The 21,330-nt window shown below is 54.2% G+C and overlaps 10 protein-coding genes across 10 annotated transcripts, besides 1 other annotated feature; 3 read left to right on the forward strand and 7 right to left on the reverse strand.

The window, feature by feature from the left end:
- Positions 1-21,330: part of a sequence feature (contig 1.29 1..525887(1)) that runs on past both edges of the window.
- Positions 90-1,612, forward strand: ANIA_01823 (uncharacterized protein; the record flags this gene model as incomplete). The annotated part of the gene is made up of 2 exons (XM_654335.1): positions 90-251; positions 305-1,612. 2 exons carry the CDS (start codon positions 90-92, stop codon positions 1,610-1,612), a joined length of 1,470 nt encoding a protein of 489 aa, XP_659427.1.
- ANIA_01824 (uncharacterized protein) lies at positions 2,195-4,092 on the reverse strand (the record flags this gene model as incomplete). Its single annotated transcript, XM_654336.1, has 2 exons — positions 2,195-2,215; positions 2,353-4,092. 2 exons carry the CDS (start codon positions 4,090-4,092, stop codon positions 2,195-2,197), a joined length of 1,761 nt encoding a protein of 586 aa, XP_659428.1.
- ANIA_01825 (NAD(P)/FAD-dependent oxidoreductase) lies at positions 4,233-5,853 on the reverse strand (the record flags this gene model as incomplete). The annotated part of the gene is made up of 1 exon (XM_654337.2): positions 4,233-5,853. One exon carries the CDS (start codon positions 5,851-5,853, stop codon positions 4,390-4,392), a length of 1,464 nt encoding a protein of 487 aa, XP_659429.1. The 3' UTR covers positions 4,233-4,389.
- Positions 6,483-7,811, forward strand: ANIA_01826 (MBL fold metallo-hydrolase; the record flags this gene model as incomplete). The annotated part of the gene is made up of 2 exons (XM_654338.1): positions 6,483-7,269; positions 7,375-7,811. 2 exons carry the CDS (start codon positions 6,483-6,485, stop codon positions 7,809-7,811), a joined length of 1,224 nt encoding a protein of 407 aa, XP_659430.1.
- On the reverse strand, positions 7,817-10,756 carry CweA (putative GPI anchored protein; the record flags this gene model as incomplete). Its single annotated transcript, XM_654339.2, has 1 exon — positions 7,817-10,756. The coding sequence occupies one exon, from the start codon at positions 10,754-10,756 to the stop codon at positions 8,111-8,113; it is 2,646 nt and encodes an 881-aa protein (XP_659431.1). The 3' UTR covers positions 7,817-8,110.
- On the reverse strand, positions 11,761-12,393 carry ANIA_01828 (uncharacterized protein; the record flags this gene model as incomplete). The annotated part of the gene is made up of 1 exon (XM_654340.1): positions 11,761-12,393. One exon carries the CDS (start codon positions 12,391-12,393, stop codon positions 11,761-11,763), a length of 633 nt encoding a protein of 210 aa, XP_659432.1.
- On the reverse strand, positions 13,358-15,766 carry ANIA_01829 (Zn(II)2Cys6 transcription factor; the record flags this gene model as incomplete). Its single annotated transcript, XM_654341.1, has 7 exons — positions 13,358-13,507; positions 13,590-13,648; positions 13,868-14,257; positions 14,488-14,740; positions 14,787-15,410; positions 15,459-15,625; positions 15,673-15,766. The coding sequence occupies 7 exons, from the start codon at positions 15,764-15,766 to the stop codon at positions 13,358-13,360; spliced, it is 1,737 nt and encodes a 578-aa protein (XP_659433.1).
- ANIA_01830 (uncharacterized protein) lies at positions 16,089-18,154 on the reverse strand (the record flags this gene model as incomplete). Its single annotated transcript, XM_654342.1, has 8 exons — positions 16,089-16,366; positions 16,420-16,485; positions 16,543-16,715; positions 16,781-17,133; positions 17,217-17,335; positions 17,613-17,806; positions 17,924-18,043; positions 18,087-18,154. 8 exons carry the CDS (start codon positions 18,152-18,154, stop codon positions 16,089-16,091), a joined length of 1,371 nt encoding a protein of 456 aa, XP_659434.1.
- ANIA_01831 (oxidoreductase, short chain dehydrogenase/reductase family) lies at positions 19,103-20,206 on the forward strand (the record flags this gene model as incomplete). Its single annotated transcript, XM_654343.1, has 5 exons — positions 19,103-19,518; positions 19,583-19,694; positions 19,751-19,864; positions 19,920-20,037; positions 20,169-20,206. 5 exons carry the CDS (start codon positions 19,103-19,105, stop codon positions 20,204-20,206), a joined length of 798 nt encoding a protein of 265 aa, XP_659435.1.
- On the reverse strand, positions 20,143-21,240 carry aspf2 (antigen aspnd1; the record flags this gene model as incomplete). Its single annotated transcript, XM_654344.2, has 3 exons — positions 20,143-20,351; positions 20,401-20,840; positions 20,889-21,240. 3 exons carry the CDS (start codon positions 21,238-21,240, stop codon positions 20,310-20,312), a joined length of 834 nt encoding a protein of 277 aa, XP_659436.1. The 3' UTR covers positions 20,143-20,309.

Raw genomic sequence — 21,330 nt, forward strand, 5'->3', positions numbered from 1 at the left:
GAGGGGCTCAACCGTCGGTGTCTGCAGGGCTTTCAGGTACGCTCTCCTCTTTCATCATTCTATACCCTGACTATCGTCTGGAACTCAACATGTATGACCTTGTCATTACTAACGGAATCTGCGTTACAGCTTCAGATGTAGCGCCTCTCGACATCGCCATTCAGGGAGAGAAGATCGCGCTCCTGGCCCCATCTGGCTCCCTGGCAAAGCAGGGCACCAGAGTGATAGATGCTGAGGGTGGCTTTATTATGGTAAGTTGGAGCCTCCAACCGTTACAGGGCCACAATGACTGACCAGCAGCCAGCCCGGTGGTATTGACTGCCATGTTCACCTCCAGGAACCTAGCCTTTTTGGCAAGGGTACATCGTCCGATGACTACGAGTCTGGCTCTCGATCTGCCATCGCAGGCGGCAATACCACGATCATCACTTTTGCCCCGTTGCAAAAGGAGACGACGGCAACGCCCGTGAATGTGGTCCATGACACGCGCGCACTCGCCGACGGCCGATGTTACTCAGACTTCAGTTTTCACCTCCTGATGGGCACGGCAGCTCCCCGAGCCTTGCAAGACTTCCCCAGGCTGCGCGAAGAAGGGATCAGCTCCATCAAGATCTACATGACTTACCAAGCGCTGCAGCTGAGGGACGGCGACATCTTATCGGTCCTCTTAGCCGCGCGCAAAAACAAGATCCTGACCATGATCCACGCTGAGAACGGCGAGGTCCTCGACTGGCTGACGCACCAGCTCGAAGCGGCCGAACTGTTCGCTCCTAAGTACCACTCGAACTCAAGGCCGCCGATCCTCGAGGCCGAAGCGACCAACCGCGCGATAGCGCTGTCCTCGCTAATCGCAGACACTCCCATCCTCCTTGTCCACGTTAGCGACGTCGGGGCGACAACACGCATCCGCGAGGCACAAACCCTTGGCCAACCAATTCTAGCTGAAACGTGCCCGCAATACCTCTTCCTCACCCGGCACGACCTCGACAAGCCGGGCTTCGAAGGAGCAAAGTGCGTCTGCTCCCCGCCGCCGCGGGACAAAAACGACCAGGAAGCGATCTGGACGGGTCTCGACAACGGCACGTTTGCCATCCTCAGCTCGGATCATTGTCCATTCCGGTATGATGACGCCGAGTCCGGCAAGAAGACATGTATCACGGCCGAGCACCCCGTGGGGCAGTTCAAGTACATCCCCAACGGCCTGCCGGGCGTGGAAACGCGGATGCCCCTTGCCATGTCGGCGGGAAAGCTTGAGCTCACAAAGCTCGTCCAGGTTTTCTCAACCAATGCGGCGAAACTGTACGGTCTATACCCCCGAAAGGGCGCGCTGATTCCTGGTGTTTCAGACGCGGATTTGACAATCTGGTATCCTGGCAAACTGGACCTGACGGTGACGAACGATATGCTACATCATAATACGGACTACACTCCGTACGAGGGGCGTAAAGTCACCAACTGGCCGAGATACACTGTTCTACGCGGCCAGGTTGTCTGGGATCGCGATAACGGAGGGGTTGTAGGCCGGAAGGGGTATGGGCAGTTCATCAAGCGAGACGCAGCGTTGGGCATCTGGAAGCCGGACGCGAAGACGTTTGACCTTGAGAGTCTGTAGCCGGTGTCGTCTCTCGCTTTTTATGTACTTCTTCACCCCGTCTTGTTACTTTCCGCAAAGAGCTACATCCCTCGGGTTAATGGATTCGTCTCTCACTCGAGAACAGTACAAACACTTATAGCGCTTAATGCTCTATCCGCTCAGAGATAAGTATGGGGTACGAACTCGAGAAGCTCTACATCGGTGCTTGCTTTCCTGGTTCTATCGTGATCACCTCGTCAAATGGCAAACGCTATCCTGAAGACATTAGGGAACCACCTCCCACAACAAAAACGATATTCAAATATAAACCCCTATAATTTGATCACCTGTAGTTTGTGGTAATTCTTAAGATATTGCATTCTGAACACTCTACTATCATGTCCTCTACGTCGTAAATGGCCATATCTCAGTCGAATAAGGGTTTGCCGCGGCTTCAGATAGCTTTAGATCCGTCCTAGCCAGACTGTAAGGTATCCGCTCATTAATAGGGAATTGAGCTATCTCAAAAGTAGGTGGTAATCGAGCATAGAAGGCTAGATCTGAACTCCACCCTAGCCACTTCTATCAGAGTTCTCCGTTCTTAGGTTTATTGTCGCTGAGTTAGTAGACCAGCAGCTGGAGCTGAACGGCAAGTACATATAGTTACATTATTGAACAATTGAATGTTCTCTAAAGTGATACAGGGACTGGCGATGCATGTTGCCGTTTTTGGGATTTTTTTAGCTATGATTGCTAGCACACTGGCACCGCTATTATACATAGTCAACTCCTGCCAACCCCGACAGCCTGTCAAACAGGAACGGATCGCTGCATGTTGGATCCACGTACTCGGAGAGAAAGACCGGCGAGGTGGCAAGCGGAGGCGAAGCCTCATTTCGAAGACCGGGATTCCCACCTGCAGGTACAAGCCGCGGGGTCCAACTACAGTTGCTGGGACTTTTGTTTCCTCCAGCTGTAGAAGTAAGACCAGCGCTCGCTAAAGCTACCGATCTCCTGCAAGACGAGATAATTGAGACGGTCTCCGCGGCGGCAAGCCGCAGCTGGCGGTGCGCCTCTCTCGCAAGAGCCCAATTTTGTCGCAGGAGCTTCAGAGCCCCAAGAACGAGAATCACGCGGTTGTGGTGATGGTCCGCACAGGCGGGTGGATGGTGCTCGCTGGTGAAGAGCTGCATCAGTCCGCCTAGGAGCAGGCCGGACACAGCAAATGGACTGTATGTGCGGGCGCTTGCGCAAGGCCGCATGGAAAGAAGGTTGGTGAGACTCTTCGAGGCCTCGGTGGCCATGACATCGTGTACCTGGCGGGCTGATGAGGGAGGCAGGCGGATACTAGGTATTGCGGGGTAGATAGTCTTACTGCCTGCGTGCCCGTGACCGGGGCTGTCGGGGGCGTCTAGACTGGGACTAAGGTTGCTGCGTGGGAGGTGCAACAGCATGGAGGCGTAATGGATGGTGATGTGGGCTTGGAAGAGCATCTCGTCAACGCCCCCGTACATGTCTATGATGCCGGAGGCGGCCTTTTGCGGCGGGAGGTGGTTTGCCCAGCTGACGAGGGCATTGGTCACAGCCTGCGCGTGATCTGGATGCGTCTGCGTCTCAGGTAGGTTGTTGAGAACGAGCACGCGCGCGAGAATGCGGGCGGCTTCAATCCGGTAGCTGTAGGATGAGTAGCGGTGTATGGCCGCCTCGTCCTCGTCCTCGTCGGTAAACAGTCGCATGCTGAAGGAGTCGAGGCTCGGTGGATGGGGGATGGTCTCCTGGGAGGTGTACAAGGACTCTTCACATGGGAGTGGGACATCGTACGCCACTTGGCTGCACCTTAACTGAAGCTGAGGCTTCGGCTGGAGAGCGGCAGTATAGACCTCGACGACGAACAGCTCCCACCATGTCCGGCGCAAGCTTTCTGCTTCGGGCTCCTGGCTGTCAGCCATGGTCGCGGCGAATTCCTTCTGATACATCCCCAGTTCCAGGGCAATCTCCGTTGCCCGAGCGAGGGAGATCTCTGCCTGGTGGTGCTCGTTGCGCGCACTGAGGATGATGGAATAGAGGAGAAGTGCCTGCACCATACAGGGGGTCCGGTCGACAGTGGTGCTGAGCTCGAGCGCAGTTGCTTCCGCAAGTGAATCCTTCGACAGAACCGCGGAGTACTGGCTGCCAATAAAGGCGACGACATGGCGCAAGTAACGAGGGTAGTCTCGACTCTCATAGAGGCGTGAGGGAACCAGGATCGGGTGGGCAGGGTGGAAGTGCTCGTAGTAGAGACCGACTAAGCGGGCGTCGGAAACAAGAGCCGGAGGCTGGTCCTTTTTCTCTAGAGAGGTCCCCGAATGTGAAGGGCTGGGCACTTGACGAGCAGCCAGAGCTGCAGGCTTTCGTCTGCCTCCACGTCGTGAAGGGAGATAGATACAGGCCAGTCGGGCATCGGAACAGCGCGAACAGGTTGGCTTTTTGAAATCGCAGCGGAGATGCTGCGCGCGACACTCAGTGCAAGCGACGGTCATTGTCCGTCCTTTGGGCTTATAATAGTAAACGGGTAGGGTGAAAATGGGATAGTAAGATCGGTAGATGGATAGAATCAGGGTTGATGACGCCGATTCTGTCGGGGTCCATTCTCGATCACCCGATTCGCCAAGGCATGTGGCACCAGACGACGTAAAGGATTAAATTTAATTAATTTTACCAATTTTAATTGAGCGCCAAACTTTACTGTAAACTGGACTAGGCTAGGCTAGATAGCGAAAACTCTAGTGACTCTACGGTAATGCCTTGCTGTACGGGGAACCCGGCTGCTGCCCTATCTATACACTCCACCCCTTGGGCCCGCGCCACGTCCCCTTGACCATAGAGCTATAGTAGACCCAGGGGAAGAAGTCCTTCTTTAGGTGGTAGAATGCCCGCCGTGGCACGGCCTGGTCGATGCCAAACCACCGATTAAACGTCTCACTTGGCTCCCCGCCATACTTGAACTCAGCAAGCAGCACTTTGCCATATTCCGTCAGCAACGGACACGAGGTATAACCATCATACACTGCATCTGGTGGCTTTCCATCCATAGCCTGCAGCAGATTGTGCACAAGCACAGGCGCCTGGCCGGTAATCGCCGCGACAGTCTTCGAAGTAGGGAGACTCGACGCATCGCCCGCAGACCAGATATTCGAGTATCGCCTATGACGAGTTGTAGCTTCGTCTACTTCAACATATCCGGCCTTGTCTGAGATCGGGCTTTTCTTGATAAAGGCGTACGGCCCCATCTTGGGCACGACATGCAGCAGGTCAAACTGTACCTTCCGCGTCGTCGAGGCCGCAACTGTCCCGCTCCCACTCCCGTTTCCGTTCCTACCTGCATCTCCCTCTGGATGTGGAAGGGCAACATTGAAGACGGCTTGGTTACCCTCAATAGCAACGAGGTCGTGCTGGAAGGAGCCCTCGACGCCTCTCTGGCAGCGCAGCTGCTCCAGCACAGCACTGTACTTGGGCACGCCGAATAGACTTGCCAGACCAGTTGCGAATTTGATCTTGATTGGCGAATCCTCTTCTACTGCCGCTGTTGCGGCGCCGGTGCCTGGTCTGTAGGTATACCGGCCTGTTTTTTGCCAGTGGTCTAGTGCCAGCCACATGATCTTTTGAGGAGCGCCGGCGCATTTGACGATGCCTGTGGGTTGGGTGAAAATGGCCGTGCCTTTTTTGAGGTTCTCGATCGTCTTGAATGCCTTGTCGCAGAACTCATACCCATAAATAGATGAGACGGGTGCAGAGGGGTTTTCCAGAGCCTGGGGAAGGCCTCTGATGCTTCCATAATCGATCTCGATGCCCGGAACAACCACAAGATGTTCGTATGCGATCCGACAGCCATCGTCAAGCATGATCATGTTGCTGTCAGGGCAAAACGTGTTTACTGTATGGCGATAAAACTTCAAGCGCGGGCTGATCAGATCCTGCAGTGGACGCCGCAGTCTGTCTTTTGCTTTGAGACCTCCCCCGACTAATGTCCAACCGGGTTGATAGTGGTGCCAGGCTGACGGGTCTATCACGGCGATCTCGTCCTGGGAGAATCGTTTAGATCGTAGTAACTGGTGACTGATGGTCAAACCGGCGGTCCCGGCGCCCACCACCACGACTCTATGACTGTGGGCAGCAGAGTTCACGGGCCATTGTGATGGCGATAATGATGGTGATGGTGATGCCGTAGATGCATGTCGACTGACGGCCAACCTGGCCGATGGTAGAAAGATGGAGCGCCGTGTAGCACGAGCGAAAAGCATTGTGCCCTGTACTCTATTTCAAGATTTATGAATCTAGAGACGATTGGAATTAAATGGGCTGTTTCGGGATATAAATAGGCCTTTCTCGTAACCGGGGAATCGGCGATTCCACGTTAGAGTGACCGGTGGTGAGTCGCCGACTAGGCTTTACTGCAGACCAAGAACCAGGGCCATATACATATTCTACTCTAGAAACATCATGTGCAGCTGCAGCTATATGCTCAAGTCGACATCTTCCCAGAGAAGAGCATCGACGCTGTTATCACTGCCGTCCGCCACGGCAGCACAGAGGGGTTAGCCCTACTGGCCGTACGCCACCCAAGACCAACACTGGTCAATTCGTCCCTCACCTATTCCAGTCTTCAATGACTGTATACATCAATGACGTCGTAGTAGATCCTGTTGTATCAGACAGAATTTGAGGCGTTGGCTGGCCAAACAGTAGATCGGTGCTAAAAGGGGACCAGTCGCCGTCCGCTGCCTCAGTCGCCGATTGAAGGCAATGTCCATAAAAGATGGAACTAGCACCCCAGCATAGAACTTAAAAGACCACTCTTTCTCATCTGAACTAAAATAAGCTTGCCATTTATCTCTGTTGCTTTTTTTTTCCTTTTTTGCTTACCGCAGTCATGCAGCTCCTACAACGGCTACCACCTGCAGCTCCCAAAGCAGCCAGGAGCAGAGCTCCAGGCGTAATTGGCCATAGTTGGCCGTGGCCAGCGACTGCCAGGTTCACCCGGCAGTACTCAGTGACCCCGGTCCCAGCTCTGTCTGAATGCCTGGCGCCCAGTGTCGGGGCTACTCCACCTGCTGTCGCAGGCCCAGGCCCCCGCCAGCAGCTCTCCGTGTACCCATCCAGACATCTCTCTCCCACGAGGCCTAGGTATCATTCCTCGCCCTCATCATCAAGCCAGAATGCACATAGCCCTTCAATGGAGCCAACGATCCACAGCATTTTCGAAAACAAAACCGGCTCGTGGCAGTATATCGTCGCCGACCCATCAACAGGCACGGCCATCATCATCGACGCAGTGCTAGACTATGACCCTGCAACGCAAGAAATCAGCACATCATCTGCCGATATGCTTCTCTCTCTGATCCGGAAAGAGGGCTACAGCGTATCCATGATTCTAGAGACCCACGCCCACGCTGACCACCTGACCGCCGCATCGTATCTCCAGGCTCGTCTGGCGCAAGAGCAGAGCGCAGACCATAGACCAGCGATTGCGATAGGCGAGCATATCGGACAGGTGCAGCGGGTGTTTGGCGAGAAATATGGGATCTCACCGGACGAGTATCGAAATGTCTTTGACAGGCTGTTGAGAGACAACGAGACCTTCGCCCTTGGGTCCCTAACGGTCACAGCGCTGCACCTCCCGGGGCATACGCCGGACCATATGGGCTACCAGATTGGAAGTGAGTTTTATCTTCTTATTTGTCTTTTTGCACTTTCATGCTTGCAACCCTAACCTCAACCTCAACTTTCGGGTTCAAGAAAGAGCAATTATTGACTTTACCTAGACAACATCTTCACCGGTGACACCCTCTTCCATGTCGACCTTGGCACAGCACGCTGCGATTTTCCCTTCGGCAGCGCAGAGAGTCTCTACAGATCCGGACAGCGCCTTCTCTCCTTCCCCTCCCATGTCAAGATCTGGGCGGGCCACGACTACCCTCCTGGCGGGCCGGAAGGGCGCCCGCCGGTTCCATATACCAGCGTCGGCGAGCATAAAGAGCGTAACAAACACCTGAAAGTGGGTGTCAGCGAGCAGGAGTTTGTGGCGATGAGGAAGGGGCGCGATGAAGGGTTGGCGCCGCCAAAGCTGCTTCACGCGGCGCTTCAGATCAATATCCGCGCAGGCAGAATGCCAGATCTGACGAGTGAAGGCTTTCGGTTGATCCATCTTCCTCTGAAGTTGGATAGAGTGAAATGGCACAGTGGAGAAACGACCCAGTAGATAGTTCTCCTTACCTGAGATGGCATAGCTCTTAGCATTCCTACCGTAAGGGCCTCTGGAACATAATATAATAGGCAAATGCATGGTTTTAGCTTCGGCAAAAGAACAAAATTCATTAATATAACCCGCAGGCAGGCTAGCTGTAGGATACACAGAAGGAATCCTGGCATTAAAAAACGAAAAAGGGCATAACTAAAAGAGCGTTATGACCATAAAACTAGATGAGAAGCGGACGACCTAGCGTCAATCTCCTTTAAGGATCTCACATTCCCCATCCTCAGCAGAAAGCAGCGCGGCAATTACAGCGCAAATGCCAGAAGGGTGAAAACACCCACCAGCACTCCGCACAATCCCTCGATCTTGGCAACGCGCCCAGCACCACCAGTGAACTCGGTTACTCCATTGGTAGAGGGGGACGGCGAGGGTGAATTGCGGTGGTTCTGTTCAGGAGAAGCACCAGTGGGTACAGAAGGGTTGTGCACTCGGAACGCAGACGAAACAGGCGTGCTGGACGAAGCCACGACAACAGAACCGTGAGCGTGTGCCCGGGGGGTCCCGCTGGGTACGTGCACGGGAATCACACTGAAGGAGGAGGCCTCTGCGACTGTGATCGCGGATGTGGCAGGGGCATGGTATGCACCTTCTGACGTGGGAGAGGGCTGATACTGAACGTGGGAGTAGCCATGGGAGCTGTGGCTCTCGCTTGTAGGGGTGGACTCCCAAGCCGCGTGGGATGACTGGGCGCCGTAATAGACCTCACTGGCGGCCGGAGCAGGGCTGGCGTTGTAACTTCCCTCCTCGTTTGAAGACGGGGAAGACCACTCGTCGGATGATTTGTCCTGGCCCTGGTCCTTGCTGGGGGACTGTTGCGCAGATGTACCTGACTGTCCGGAGTACTGCGAGTTGGAAGACTGTGCCGGCGCCTGAGAGTTCGACCAGCTCGATCCACCCTCTGAATCAGACTTGCTGCTGTCGTTCCCTTCTTGATACTGAGGCGCTGCAGGAACCTGCTGCTGATCTTTGCCATTCTCAGAGCTCGAAAATTGCTGGGGAGCCTGAGAATCGGACCAGCTCGACCCATTTTCGGAGTTGCTTTTGTTGTTGTCATCGTTCTTACCACCGTACTGAGGAGAGGAGGGGGCCTGCTCCTGACCTTTGGCGTGTCCGGGCTCGCCAGACTCTTCAGAACCTTTGGAGTTCCACGAGCTGGACCCAGTCTCGGGGTAATTGTGTTTGCTGCCGTCCTGCTCGCTCTGGTACTGAGGCGCAGTAGGACCCTGCTCCTGGCCGTGGGGACTGGAGGGATTTCCGGCAGAAGGATACTGGTTGTGAGAAGGCTCCTGTCCTTCAGAGTGGGCCGGCTGAGGCCAGACAGTGTGGGTGGCAGTCTCGACAGCGGTGCGAGTCCTGGTCACTGTGTGTACCACCTCATGGACCTTGGTACATTCAGGGTCAGACTTGGAGTGGGAGTCCTGCTGAACAGGCTTAGAAGGTTCCGGCTCCTCCGCGCCTGAGTGATGCTCAGTGCCGTGTTCCTCGGGCTGCGGCTTGATGGGATGGATGTGACCATCACCAGCTTTAATGATCTCGGTCTTCTCAACCTCGACCGAGTGGTCATCGTTGACGGACTCGTTAGTCTCTGTGTCCACCGCGTTGACGTTGGCGGCACCGAATCCATTGCCGACATCCTTACCGTTAGGGCCGCCAATAACGGTAACATCTTCGTCGTTCTTTCCGTGTTCGTCCTCTTGTCCTGGACGCAGGGCGCGGGCCTTATGGGGCTTGACGATAAAGGCCTTGTCAACGTCGACAGAGTGGTCGTCGGTGTAATGACCGTTGAACTTGGTCGTGAAACTGTTCACAGTGGGGATGTCGACGACGTTACCGATGTCATTGCCGCTGGGGCCTCCAATGGCAGTGGAGGGGTGTCCGCGGGCCTCGCGCTTGTTGGGCGGGTGGTGGAAGCCTCTGCCATACTCCTGGCCAGTCCCCTCGCCTTTCTCCTGTCCATACTCGTCGCCTTTCTTCTGGCCTTTCTCCTGATCATACTCGTCGCCTTTCTCCTGGCCTTTCTCCTGGTCATACTCGTCGCCTTTCTCCTGGCCTTTTTCCTGGTCATACTCGTCGCCTTTCTCGTGCCCTTTCTCGTGCCCTTTCTCCTCACCTTTCTCCTGGCCCTGGTAGCCGTGGTGGCTGCCTGGCTTGACAATCGTCGTCTTGTCGACGTCAACGGAGTGGTCGTCCTTATACTTTCCTGTGAAGGAAGAGGAGATCTTGTTCACGTCGGCGAGGAAGGCGGCGTTGCCGACATCGTCGCCACTGGGCCCGTCGATGACGGAGTGCTGGCGACGCCAGTGCGGCTTGACAATGGTGTTCTTGTCGACGTCGACCGAGTGGTTGTCGACGTACGACTCTGTTACAGACGACGCGAACTCGTTTACTGTTGGAATGTCTGCGACGTTGCCGATGTCATCACCAGAAGCGCCGCCGATCACGGTGGGCTTATGAGGCACTTCGGGGAAGTTGTCGCCGCGGCGGTGGTGGTGCTTATGGTCAGGCTTGATAATGGTGGTCTTGTCAATGTCCACGGAGTGGTCGTCCTTGTAATCCTCATTGACCTCGGACGAGAACGTGTTGACACTCGCTGCAGCAAAGCCGTTGCCAATGTCGTCGCCGCTGGGACCACTTATCACACTTGGACCGTGTCCCCCCGCGACCCGCTTGTGGTGACCATGACCAGGGGGGTACACCTCGATCTCGTGCTCGAGCTCGAAGGAGTGGTCATCCTTGAAGTCGTCGTTAACGGTGTTGGTGGCCGTGTTTTCTGTAGGAATGGAGGCATGGTTGCCGACATCAGTGCCGCCGGGGCCGCCCATAACTTGAACCTGGGCCCGCGCAGTGGCGGCCAGCACGGCTAGAGGAATGCCACCGTGAAGTCCTTTCATCTCGCTAAATTACTGACTAGTTGTCGTGGTCGGCGATGGTAATACTAAGAAGATCTCAAATGAGTGACTGGGGCCGGCGCGCCAAAACAACAAGATACAAACAATATAAACCGAAAGTCTCGAAAGTGTCGAACGAAGGTCGCCTCTGCTCAAGTTCCTCCGTTAACAGCGGCTCTGTTGCACCTTTTATCAGGCGCTTTAGGGTATGGGCCCAGGCATTCAGGGAGGCATGTTACCAGCATGCCTCAGGGGCACACCGGCATGCGACACTGGCGAAGCCATGGATTTTGCGTGAGAAATGCGCGCAAGAATGAAAGCAGTCGACACCAGCAGACAGCAGCGCGTCTAGCACAGCAAAGGGTCCAGAAGAGTACGGCTCGGTAGATTGAAACGAGCATTCCAAGTCCCTCTACTCAAAGTTTGGGCAAAGGGATGACCCCTTGCCGGACATACAGCCGACGCGTCTGCAGGATTTCCCCAGAATACCAGGTCCAGGAACAGGTTCAGGTACGAGAACACGTCCAGTCATGTTACAGGTCGGTTCAGGCTAATGTCATTATCGTCCATCTACCAAGATAATCATAAATACTGCTAGAATGTATCCCGTCATCGACATTCCTTCCCCATCGGACGGGGAAGAAACTTCCTATCAAGGAGTTATTCTCCAGAGCCGATCAGTCCGTAGACCGAAGGCAACTCGTCGCCGTAGAAAAGGCTGAACGACGGTCGTGGCAGGCTCTGTTAGCTTTTTCGATGTATGGGAGAGAAAAGAAAAAGAGGAAAGAAAGTCGGAAAATCTCAGAATTTATCTGTGACCGGACCCACGTGCCCGGGCCGACTGTTCCGGCGCTAGTAGAGCAGTATAGACACCTGAGGCAATATTGAGGCATGAATAAGTTGTTATGCCTGAGGCTTTCAAGGCACTAAACGGATCAACAGAGGATCTATACAATTCATCGATTCATATCAGTTACAAGAACAAGACACCGACCCACAGAAGACAATCAACCGATCTGCTCAGTATGGTTTTCTCCCCTCCAAACTCCTCCTCCCACGGCTGCCGTGATTCCCAGCGCGACGCCCACCATACTCCCCACCAGCAAAACCGCGATTGCTATTTTTACGGCCATGCGCTGCCCATTGCTCAGTCCGCTCAGACAGTCGCAGTATTTCTTCTTCTGCGCCCAGAGTTTTAGCTTCGTTCTTGAGTCTCTGCCCTCAGTCTGTCCCTCTTCTACGTCGTAGAGCCGTTGCCACGGCGGGCGTTGGCCCTCAAGGTCGTCGATTGGGCTCCCGACGCCGACGGGGATGCTCTTCGACCGTTTCCGTTGTGGGGCAAGTCGAGCGAGCTTGGAGGAGGGTGTTGCATGGCGGTAGAAAGGGGAGCAGGGCTTCGCGCCGACAGAGGGATCGTATTCTTCGAGTGTTTGTTGGGGGTGTTCGGGTTCGAGTGGCGAAGGAGAGTCCACGTCGGGCGGCTTTTCCTGGACGGAGACCGCGAGAACTATCGGCTCCTGATCTGGGCTTGACTGTTTCTTTTCGTCTGCTACTAGCCTTTGTGACTGTTGTGGTGGTGGTGCTGGTGGCGGCGTCGTTTGTTTGGGTTCTTCCTCGCTGAGCCCTGGGGAAGACGTCATGGTTGCGGAAAGACTGGCTGCGCGAAGAGAAGTATTTGAACCGCAGAGCCTAGGCTAACACGGGGTATATGATACTATCAAGGAAACGAGTAACGGCCAAAGCCAGCAGCGCTGGTAGAGCTGTTTAGCAACGGGAAGACGACGTTCAGTCCATCGGCCTGGAAGCCGCTTCCTTAAGCGCACTTCGGCCTCAATTTCCGGGCTGCAGGCGCATTTTGGGCGTTGGCAGGGCAATCGACCACCGCATCTGGACTCTCGTATACTTTTAACCTTTCTTCATTGCAATGTCGTTTCTGGGCTTGCCTGGTGCTTGTGTTCTGTTGCTATCCATTCTCACAATCTGGCTTCGTACTTCGTCCACAAAAAGCTTATCGGCCCCATGGCATTTTCAATATAGGAATCAGGGAAGTCTTCTTTTCTACTCTCATGAAATTCGAACAATAGTGGGATCCCAAGTCCATTCAGCAGGGGGGTCCTCAGCTCCACTTTCCGCCCTTCAAACAGGTCGACCCTAGCTCCTTGGTGTGCAAACAGTATCACGGAGCCTTTCAAATTCGCACAATTGGTACTACCTCTGACCTCAACGCACGGCGCGATATCTATTGATCCAAGGTTGACTCGCATTCCCAGACCCTCTTGCATGCTGCAGGTGATCCAAACACCCAGCTAGGGGTGAGACATACAGACCCCTTGATTCTCGGTCAGCGCGCTGTGGAATGCTCAACGACGGGGAATGCACTTCTGTGATAGGGGGAAATAGAAGAAAGAAATGAGTCGGCCTGGCTTTGATTGAAAGAGTTAGGTTAGTTTCTGGACTACTTGTGAGAATGTATGATTGAGAGATAAACTCCTGGTCAGTTAGGGCTAAACCATTAACCTGCCCTACCGTAGTCATATCGGGTATCAATTCCTAGGCGTTCTTAAACAATCTAAATCATAAGCACAAGGTTTAGGAAATAAATCGCTACTCCCCATCATCCCCCCAGAACTCGCGTAGATCCTCCACCCGCCATGCCGTCGCCCACCCCGTTTCGCGCTCGATCCTCGTCAGCGTCTCCACGATCGCCCCGTGTTCTGAATGATGCGACATTACTTTGCCTGCGATCCAGAGCGGCTGTAGAGCATTTGTCCAGCAGCCACTATGCAGCTTAGTGACACGGCTTCAGGTCCTAGGGGAAGGGGACGGGCTAGCTTACTGGTGGGCGTTGGACGTGGAGATGGCGCAGATCTGGCGCGCGTGCCAGAGAACGGATTTCTGAAGTGGATCTCAGTATAATTCTGACTAAATATGGAAAAGAGATAATAGTACCGGTCGTCGAACACGAGATAGAGTTTTCGGTTTTCGCTGGAGAAGGAGTAGAGCGCAAGTATGGTAGAGCTGGTTACCAGATACTATGGGCGGTTGCGTCAATATCATCCATGTCCTTAGACGGACGATAATAAAGGTTAGAAGACCAGGAATGGGAGAACATACTAGCAGCCCCGTTCGCATACAGGACTGTCGGGAACGGCCTCTCTCTCCCCCAATCGGCTGATGTCGCCGTCGACACACTGAATATCGACTTCATCTGGCTCGGCCGATTCTCATACCACTGCTCTACTGCTTCGAACAGGCGGCTCCACCGCGCAACATAACAGTCACTATTATCGTCCGGACTGCCGGGGTACGAGGGTGACGAGCCTGGCGGGCGACGGAACAGTACGCCCAGAGTCTGTGCACACAGATACACGGTGTAGTTGGCGTAGGTATCGTGGTCAGAGGCGAGGAAAAGCTGCGTTGCGTTGGGTGGGTTCATATCGCTCGGGATCCAGCGGTAAATTGGGATGATGGTTTCTTCTTCGGAAATGAGACCGCCGCAGACGTCTACCCAGGTTAGTTTCTGGCTCATCAGAGAGGTTGGATTGAGTACCCATTCGAGCAAAGCACCAGAATAGAGCCTGTTCTTCTTTACCGGAAAAGCCGTTTATCTCGGCTGCTTGGATGAGATATGCGCAGCCGTCTAGATGGCGGCGCCATTCTTTGGGGTTGCCTGACAACGTCCCTCAATAACTTCTTTCTGGATATATGTATAAGATGAGAGAGGACCGACATACAGCTCAGCATCTCCAAAACACAGAGAATAACACATGATGCGATCACAGGCGTCGACTTGCTTTCCAGCTCCGGCAGGAGCAGATGAATGGCCTCCTGGTACAGAGACAGGCTCTCCGACTGGGACTTTTCGTTCTGCTTTCGCTCCATCTGGCGTGCTGAGAGGGCGAGGATGGAGTATCGCAGGTGCGGCGCCGATTTAGCCATCTGGGGGAACGTCGACGCGAAGTGGCGGTGGCTGTCGAACATATCTAGCTGGTCGGGTCAGCACATCTTCATGACCCTCACCAAAGCTGCATACCCAGAGACAAATCTCGTTCAGATAGTTCTGCCATAGAATATTTTCCCTGTCCGGCGGCAACTCGAACCGGTCTGGCCTGGCCCGCTCGCTAGCTCGATGATCCGGCGCAGGATAATTTAGACCTGTAGGCGAGGCAGCTCGACTGGGTGTGTCAGGGCGTGCTGTCCAGAGCTGGCGGTTGCGGAGAGCCGTATGGAGCGCCTCGTAGGCCGATCCTGGCAGGAATACGTCGTCGGCTGGGTTGTCGAGGTCGGAAAAGACGCTGGAGTCGAGAAGGGGCGGTGTCATGCCAGGGTAAGATTGAGAGAGGCTGCGCAGGGCAGTCAGTTCGTCAACGATCAGCTCTGGAGAAGATATATATGAATGACGGCGCTCATTGGTGAACTGGGTCGAGTCGGACGGAGAAGTGAGGTCTTTGGCCGTTTCCATATGCCCTGGGCTCGGGAAGGGGTCGTCTGGTCCTTGAGCTGGCCGCAGAATCTCAGGCCCTGCAGGGCCTGAGATTGACGTCTCCAAAGCCTGCTCGGAAGCTGGCGATGTGATCTCATTCCCGCCTGGCGTTTTCTCCTCTCTGCTGGCATCATTCTTGCCCTCCCTCCAGCGAGTTGGCTCTACTGTCAGGATCTGCACCGTCAGCGCCTTTCTACCAGCATCTTCCTTATATCTTCATACCTTGAACTTTTCTTTCTGCCGGGACGGCCGGCTAATTGCCTGGCTCATCGACGGATGCCCTGGCTCCAGCACCTTGATGTTGGCATCGCGAAATGCCCCATAGACGCGCCACTGGCAGCGGTCCCCTCGACGTTTACACCCCGTGCAAGTTGGCTTGGCCTCGTCGCCTATATTGTCAGCGCATCATACTACCTTCTACATAGTTCCAACGTACATTTTCTCCTGCGCCGACTGCAATTCACACAGCCGGTGCGAGTCCGCTTGCGGGGTATAGAACGGGAAGAGTCCTCATGCTCAGCAGGATTCATATTGATATCCATAACATTACATCAAGAGGATGAGACAGATTCCTTTTTGTCTAAAGAGGTCCCAACACATGGAAATCCAGAATTACTTAAGAATGTAATGCAATGCACTGCACGAAGAGAATTTGCCTGTTCAGGAGTGCGCAAGCGCAGCGCAGTGGAGAACGGAGGATAGTCGGACAATGTCCGATCCCAAAGGAGTAGTGAGAGACAAAAAATAAACATAAAAAATCAAGATCTGAAGAAATAGAGATAGAGTTACCCACTTAACGAGTCAGTTCTGTTGCCACTGCCGCAAAATATCTACCCGGGGAAGAATATAGCATCACTCCACATGCTGCACCTCTGCGTCTCCCATCTTCTCCTGCAGCCGATGCTCCGTATCACCAGCCACTCCCATCGAGGCATCCCAGTGCAGCCGCACCTTCTCGCCCGTGAAGAGGCGGTCGATCTGTTCGAGGGTGAGATTACGTGTAAAGTGGGTAGAGGAAGTAAATGATCGGCAGAAAGCAAAAGTTGAAGACGGCAAAGTAAATGTATGTGCGGTAGCGATGCTGGAAATGCTGACTGGAGTGATTTCGACGACAAGGAAGGTGAAGATCCCTATTAATATTAGCCTGGAAAATGACCTGGAACGGGCAATAGTCGGATTGTACAATTTGTTGCCGTCGCCAACGCAGCGGTGCGAGTTCGGATGGCCAACGGAGCATATTCGGCTGGGACTATAGAAAAACAGTCAGTCTTAATTAGGGATCTGGAGCTATAAAACAAGAGCATACGCAGCCACGGGACGGCGAGCATTCCCACTCCGAAGAAAAAGTTGAACAGGAAGAGCATCACAGTGGCCACAATACCGGCCGAGAAACCACCGTCATAGACGGTGCCAGCCAGGATAGCCATGCAGGCGCACTGCCCAGCAGCAGCAAAGAGCATCAGTTTGCGACGGCCGAGTCTGTATTGATCAGCTTTCAGGGTAACAGGATAGGCAGAACAGGAGGAGGCAGGTTAGACAAATACCGGTCAATGGTCCAAACAGGCACAAATGCCGACAAAAAGTACGCGACTCCATTGAACCCAGCAAGCAATAGAGCCAGGTTATGCGTCATGCCGACCGACTGCTCAAAGATCACGGTGTTATAGTAGGTAATGAGGTTCACGCCCGACAGTTGCTGCATCATCTGGCCGCCCATAGCCAACAGTGTCCGATGCCGGAACCGCTGCGGTCCGTCCGTGAGGAGCCTTTTAAAAGAGCCCTCTGCGGCCGCTTGCCGCTCTTCAGCCATGGTCTGAGTGATCTCCGCCATCTCCATGTTGATTACGGGGTCGTCTTGGTTGATGAATCGGGCATTGGGCTGGACAGACCAGAGGACCTGACGGGCGTCGGCGTGGCGGTCATGGGCGATGAGCTGGCTCGTCAACGCTGTTGATGCATGGATGGACGGTGGCTACTCACCCAGCGAGGAGACTCGGGCAGAACGAGGACACCTAGGAAGGTGACTATGGCAAAGAGGATCTGCAGGGCAAGAGGAAAGCGGAACTGGGACTCATTGTTGACGTAGCTCATGCCGTAGTCTGGTATTAGTTAGTATATCAGATGAGCGGCCAACAACCTAGCAGAAGAAAGGAGATGCCCTTACGCACCGACCCAGTACGCCGTCATCACGCCAAAAATGTTGATGACCAGCTCGATTGCAAGCTGCGGGAATCAGCATCGTCCATCAATAAGCAACCAGCAAACGAACGAACCCCTTTCCCCCTACTAGACGCTTTGCTCAGCTCTGAATGCCACACGGCTGCCTCCGTCAGCACCTAAGCGCCCAGTGCTCTCGCTATCTCTGGATAAACCTACGTATAGTGCTCGTGTTGAGCCCATTCCCGACCCCTGCCACAATACGCCCAACGATCATCTGCGGAATGCCATACGAGGTGGCCTGGAGCACCGCGCCAATAGAAAGGATCACTGAACCCGCCATGATACACCACCGTCGGCCGAGCCGCTCGCCAACAAGGAGGGACATGATCGCGCCAAAGAAGCAGCCCTGTCTACTGTCAGTGTGTGCGGACGCTTGGATCCCGTACGAACAATCTCATAGATTGCAACCCTGTCTTCACGGTCAGTCATGGCCTTCAATTCAACAGACCATATGGAGGAGAACATACACTGTTCCCTGCAACGAGGAGTTCCCATGTCCTCCCACGGTTGTGTCAATCTCAGGAAATACCCGGACAAAAGCATCGCCGGTCAGGAGACCCGACATGACACCTTGGTCGTATCCGAATCTGAGCTGTTAATGGCGAAGCCTTAACGAATGGTTATACTCACAGCAAAAAACCGCTACCGGCTGTGGCCGTGATGGCCAGGCTCAGTGGCTTCCCGACGAGAAAAGGCATTTTCAACAAGCATACAAGTACAGACTGCACAAAGAATGGGTGCTTCCGGCACCGACGGACAGGCTATATATACGGACCCGGCAAAAGCTCGGCTTCCTAACCGTCCAACTTGGGGTAGCCTGCGGGGAGGTGGGTTGACGGCGTGGCGCTGGCCACCGGGGATTGCGGGTCATCTGGGGGCTTGCCCTGACGTCGAGTAATTATTTATTTGAACTCTGTACTCTGTAGCCTAAGCCTAGATCCGAAATAATAGATCGGCGGACAGCTGCAACCTTGAGTGAACTGCCTGTGTGCTGTTGGCAACAATCTACCTCTACCCTACACAGCCCTAACCACCAACAATCACAGCCTGCTCTGAACAGAACAAACCCCAGCATCTCACAGAAAAATGCGGGCTGTTCGAGATTCCATCTGCCATACTCATAATGTTTCGTGATCAGGTTCCTCCAGGTTTCTCCAACTAAGTGGATAGCCTCGGACAACCCCCGGCCCTAAATATCCTGAACACTTCCTAATCCGGAAAAACTAAGCACTCCTGCAAAGGACTAGTCTTCTTGCACAGGTCACTAGCAAAACAGTGGTATATACTCACTGCCCTGTACTAGGAACGGGATTTTCGATATGTTGGCCGTCCCAACCCACCTGCCCGAACAAGCAGTGTAAAGCACACCGGCATGCCGTGAAACCTGCTACGTATCGACCCTCTGCATATCAAACCCTGCTCTAGCAGTACAAATCACCGACGGCAGCCCATATCTCCTATTTTAGTTATCACATACGCATACGGTTATGAGCCAGCACATATAAGATTGGATATCATATCTCCATTTTTTTACCGTAACTCATACAATCCTTCCCTCCCATTCACATCCACAACCACACTCAGCCCTGAATCTTCAGGTCCCCTAGTCAACCTGTACAGACCAAACACATAAGGTATACATCATAATGTCCCCCATCGTCCTCCCCTCTGAGTCCACCGCCCAGCCTGCAAGCCCCCTCTTTGCCCTCACAAACCGCACAGTCGCCATCACCGGCGGCGGGCGCGGCCTCGGCGTCACCCTCACAAGCGCAGTCCTCGAAGCCGGCGGTGATGTCGCCTGCTTGGACCTCCTGCCTGCCCCCAGTGCCGAAGAATGGGCAGCCGTGCAGAAACTCGCCGCTGCAAGGGGGCTGCAGGCAACGTATGTCCAGTGCGATGTGACAGATGAGGTTGCAGTCCAGGCAGCACTAGAGAATATTGCAGCCGTTGGGCTTGGGCGAGGGATGCCGCTCAGAGGGTTGATTACTTGCGCGGGGATTCAGCAGATGGTCCCGGCGTTGGAGTATCCGGTTGAGCTTTGGAGGAAGATGTTGGATGTCAAGTATGCATTTTCAATCATTTTTCATAGGCACTACCAAGGGAAGGGATTGAGCTAAGGCATTTAGTGTTGTCGGGACGTTTATTCCTGCTAAGCACTGTGCGCAACTCTTCAAGCAACAGGGGACGGGAGGAAGCATTGTGATGATTGCGTCCATGTCTGGGCAGATCGCGAACCGGGTAAGCCATCTTCTCAGCCATCGTGTAACAGACACCAGAAGACTAAGTGTCGATAGGGCTTAACATGCACCGCCTACAACTCCTCCAAAGCTGCTGTGCACCAGATGTGCCGCTCTGTCGCGCAGGAATGGGGCCAGTATGGTATCCGCGTAAACACATTATCGGCCGGCGTATGTCTCTTATCACATTTTTCTAGATGAAGTCTCTGCTAATTCTGTTGGGTAGTACATCCGCACAGCGATGACAGACGCGCTCTTGGTAGCCAAGCCCGAAGTCGAGGAGACGTGGATGCGCGGCGCCCTGTTAGGCAGACTCGGTGTCCCTGACGACTTCAAGGCGCCGAGTGTGTATATGTTGGCAGATGGGAGCGGGTTTATGACGGGGGCGGATCTGAGGGTCGATGGAGGGCATTGTGCTTCTGCGTGATTATTGATAATAAGAATAGACTGATAGACATATATTAATGCATTATAGGTGGGTTAAACGAGTGGTCATCCAAGTCTGCATCATAGATCGTATAAAGTTCTTTTCTCTTTCTCAAGGGATGTGAGGACGGGGAGCAGTCGCAGAAAATAGGTAATGTGTCATGGCACGAATCGTCTGAAGGTGAATAACTTAGGTGCAGTGCAGCTCTCCACCTTCATGAGTATGGCAATTCTAAGGGTTGTTAGCTCCAGAGCTGTCACCAAACAGCACATTCGCTCACCTCAGGAATCTCCTCCTCAGCCGCCTCATCCTGCTGATCATCCTGAGCAGGCTCCTCAGTCTGTTCTTCACCCTGGCCATCATTCTCTTCCTCTCCACCAACACACCCAATACCTGGGACCGCAACATCATATGCATACACCTCAAGCGCAAAGTACTGAAGGGTCTCCGAGTCATGCACAGCTTCTGTCCGGTTCCCCTCCGCCAGCTCCAAAACGCCCTCGTATCCATCCGCGTAGTGCTCAACCAAGCCCTGTCCTATAGCAGGCATGTGGTACAGTCGGTGCAGCAAATCACCAGCCCAGAAGGTGTTCGTCTCCCACTCAGAGATGGTGTATCCCTGCGAGCACATTGTGCTCAGGGACCGACGAGTGGTGTAGCTGAGTTCGCAGATGACAGTCTCATCGCTGGCGTTCTCGCCGCGCCAATGGCCACCCCAGCCTGTGAATGTTAGCTTCGAACACACAAGACAGGGGTCTCTAAGCTTACCCTCAAGAGCACAGTTGCCGTCGGGGTTATCGCAGCGGAAGAGGATGTTATCTGGGTTTCCGTTGACGATGATGTCGTATGCTCCGATGGCGGTTAGAGAGGGCCTGTCGCCAAAGTACTTGCGATAGATGGCGCTCTCATTGCCCCAACGGAGGATATGGTCTTTGGCGTGCTCAGCAAGGGTCACGGTCTCCTGGAGAGCGGTGGCTAGCTGGCGCTGTTCGGTGGCATTGCAGCTGTGGTGGATGGGGAAAGGAGACTTGATCGGGTCCTCCAACGGCAACGGGGTTTGCTGAGTGGGAAGAGCCGCGATTGAGGCGCAGAGGGCCAAAGTGAGAGCGAGGAGCTGCATATTGAAAGCTGAACGTGCGTCTGCTCTGGGTTTCAAGCTCGACCGCTGTCAATCTGCAGGGACATGCAGGGCCGCCATGCTGACGGTATT

This window comes from Aspergillus nidulans, chromosome VII, assembly GCF_000011425.1.
Source record: "Aspergillus nidulans FGSC A4 chromosome VII".
Classification (NCBI taxonomy): Eukaryota; Fungi; Ascomycota; class Eurotiomycetes; order Eurotiales; family Aspergillaceae; genus Aspergillus; species Aspergillus nidulans.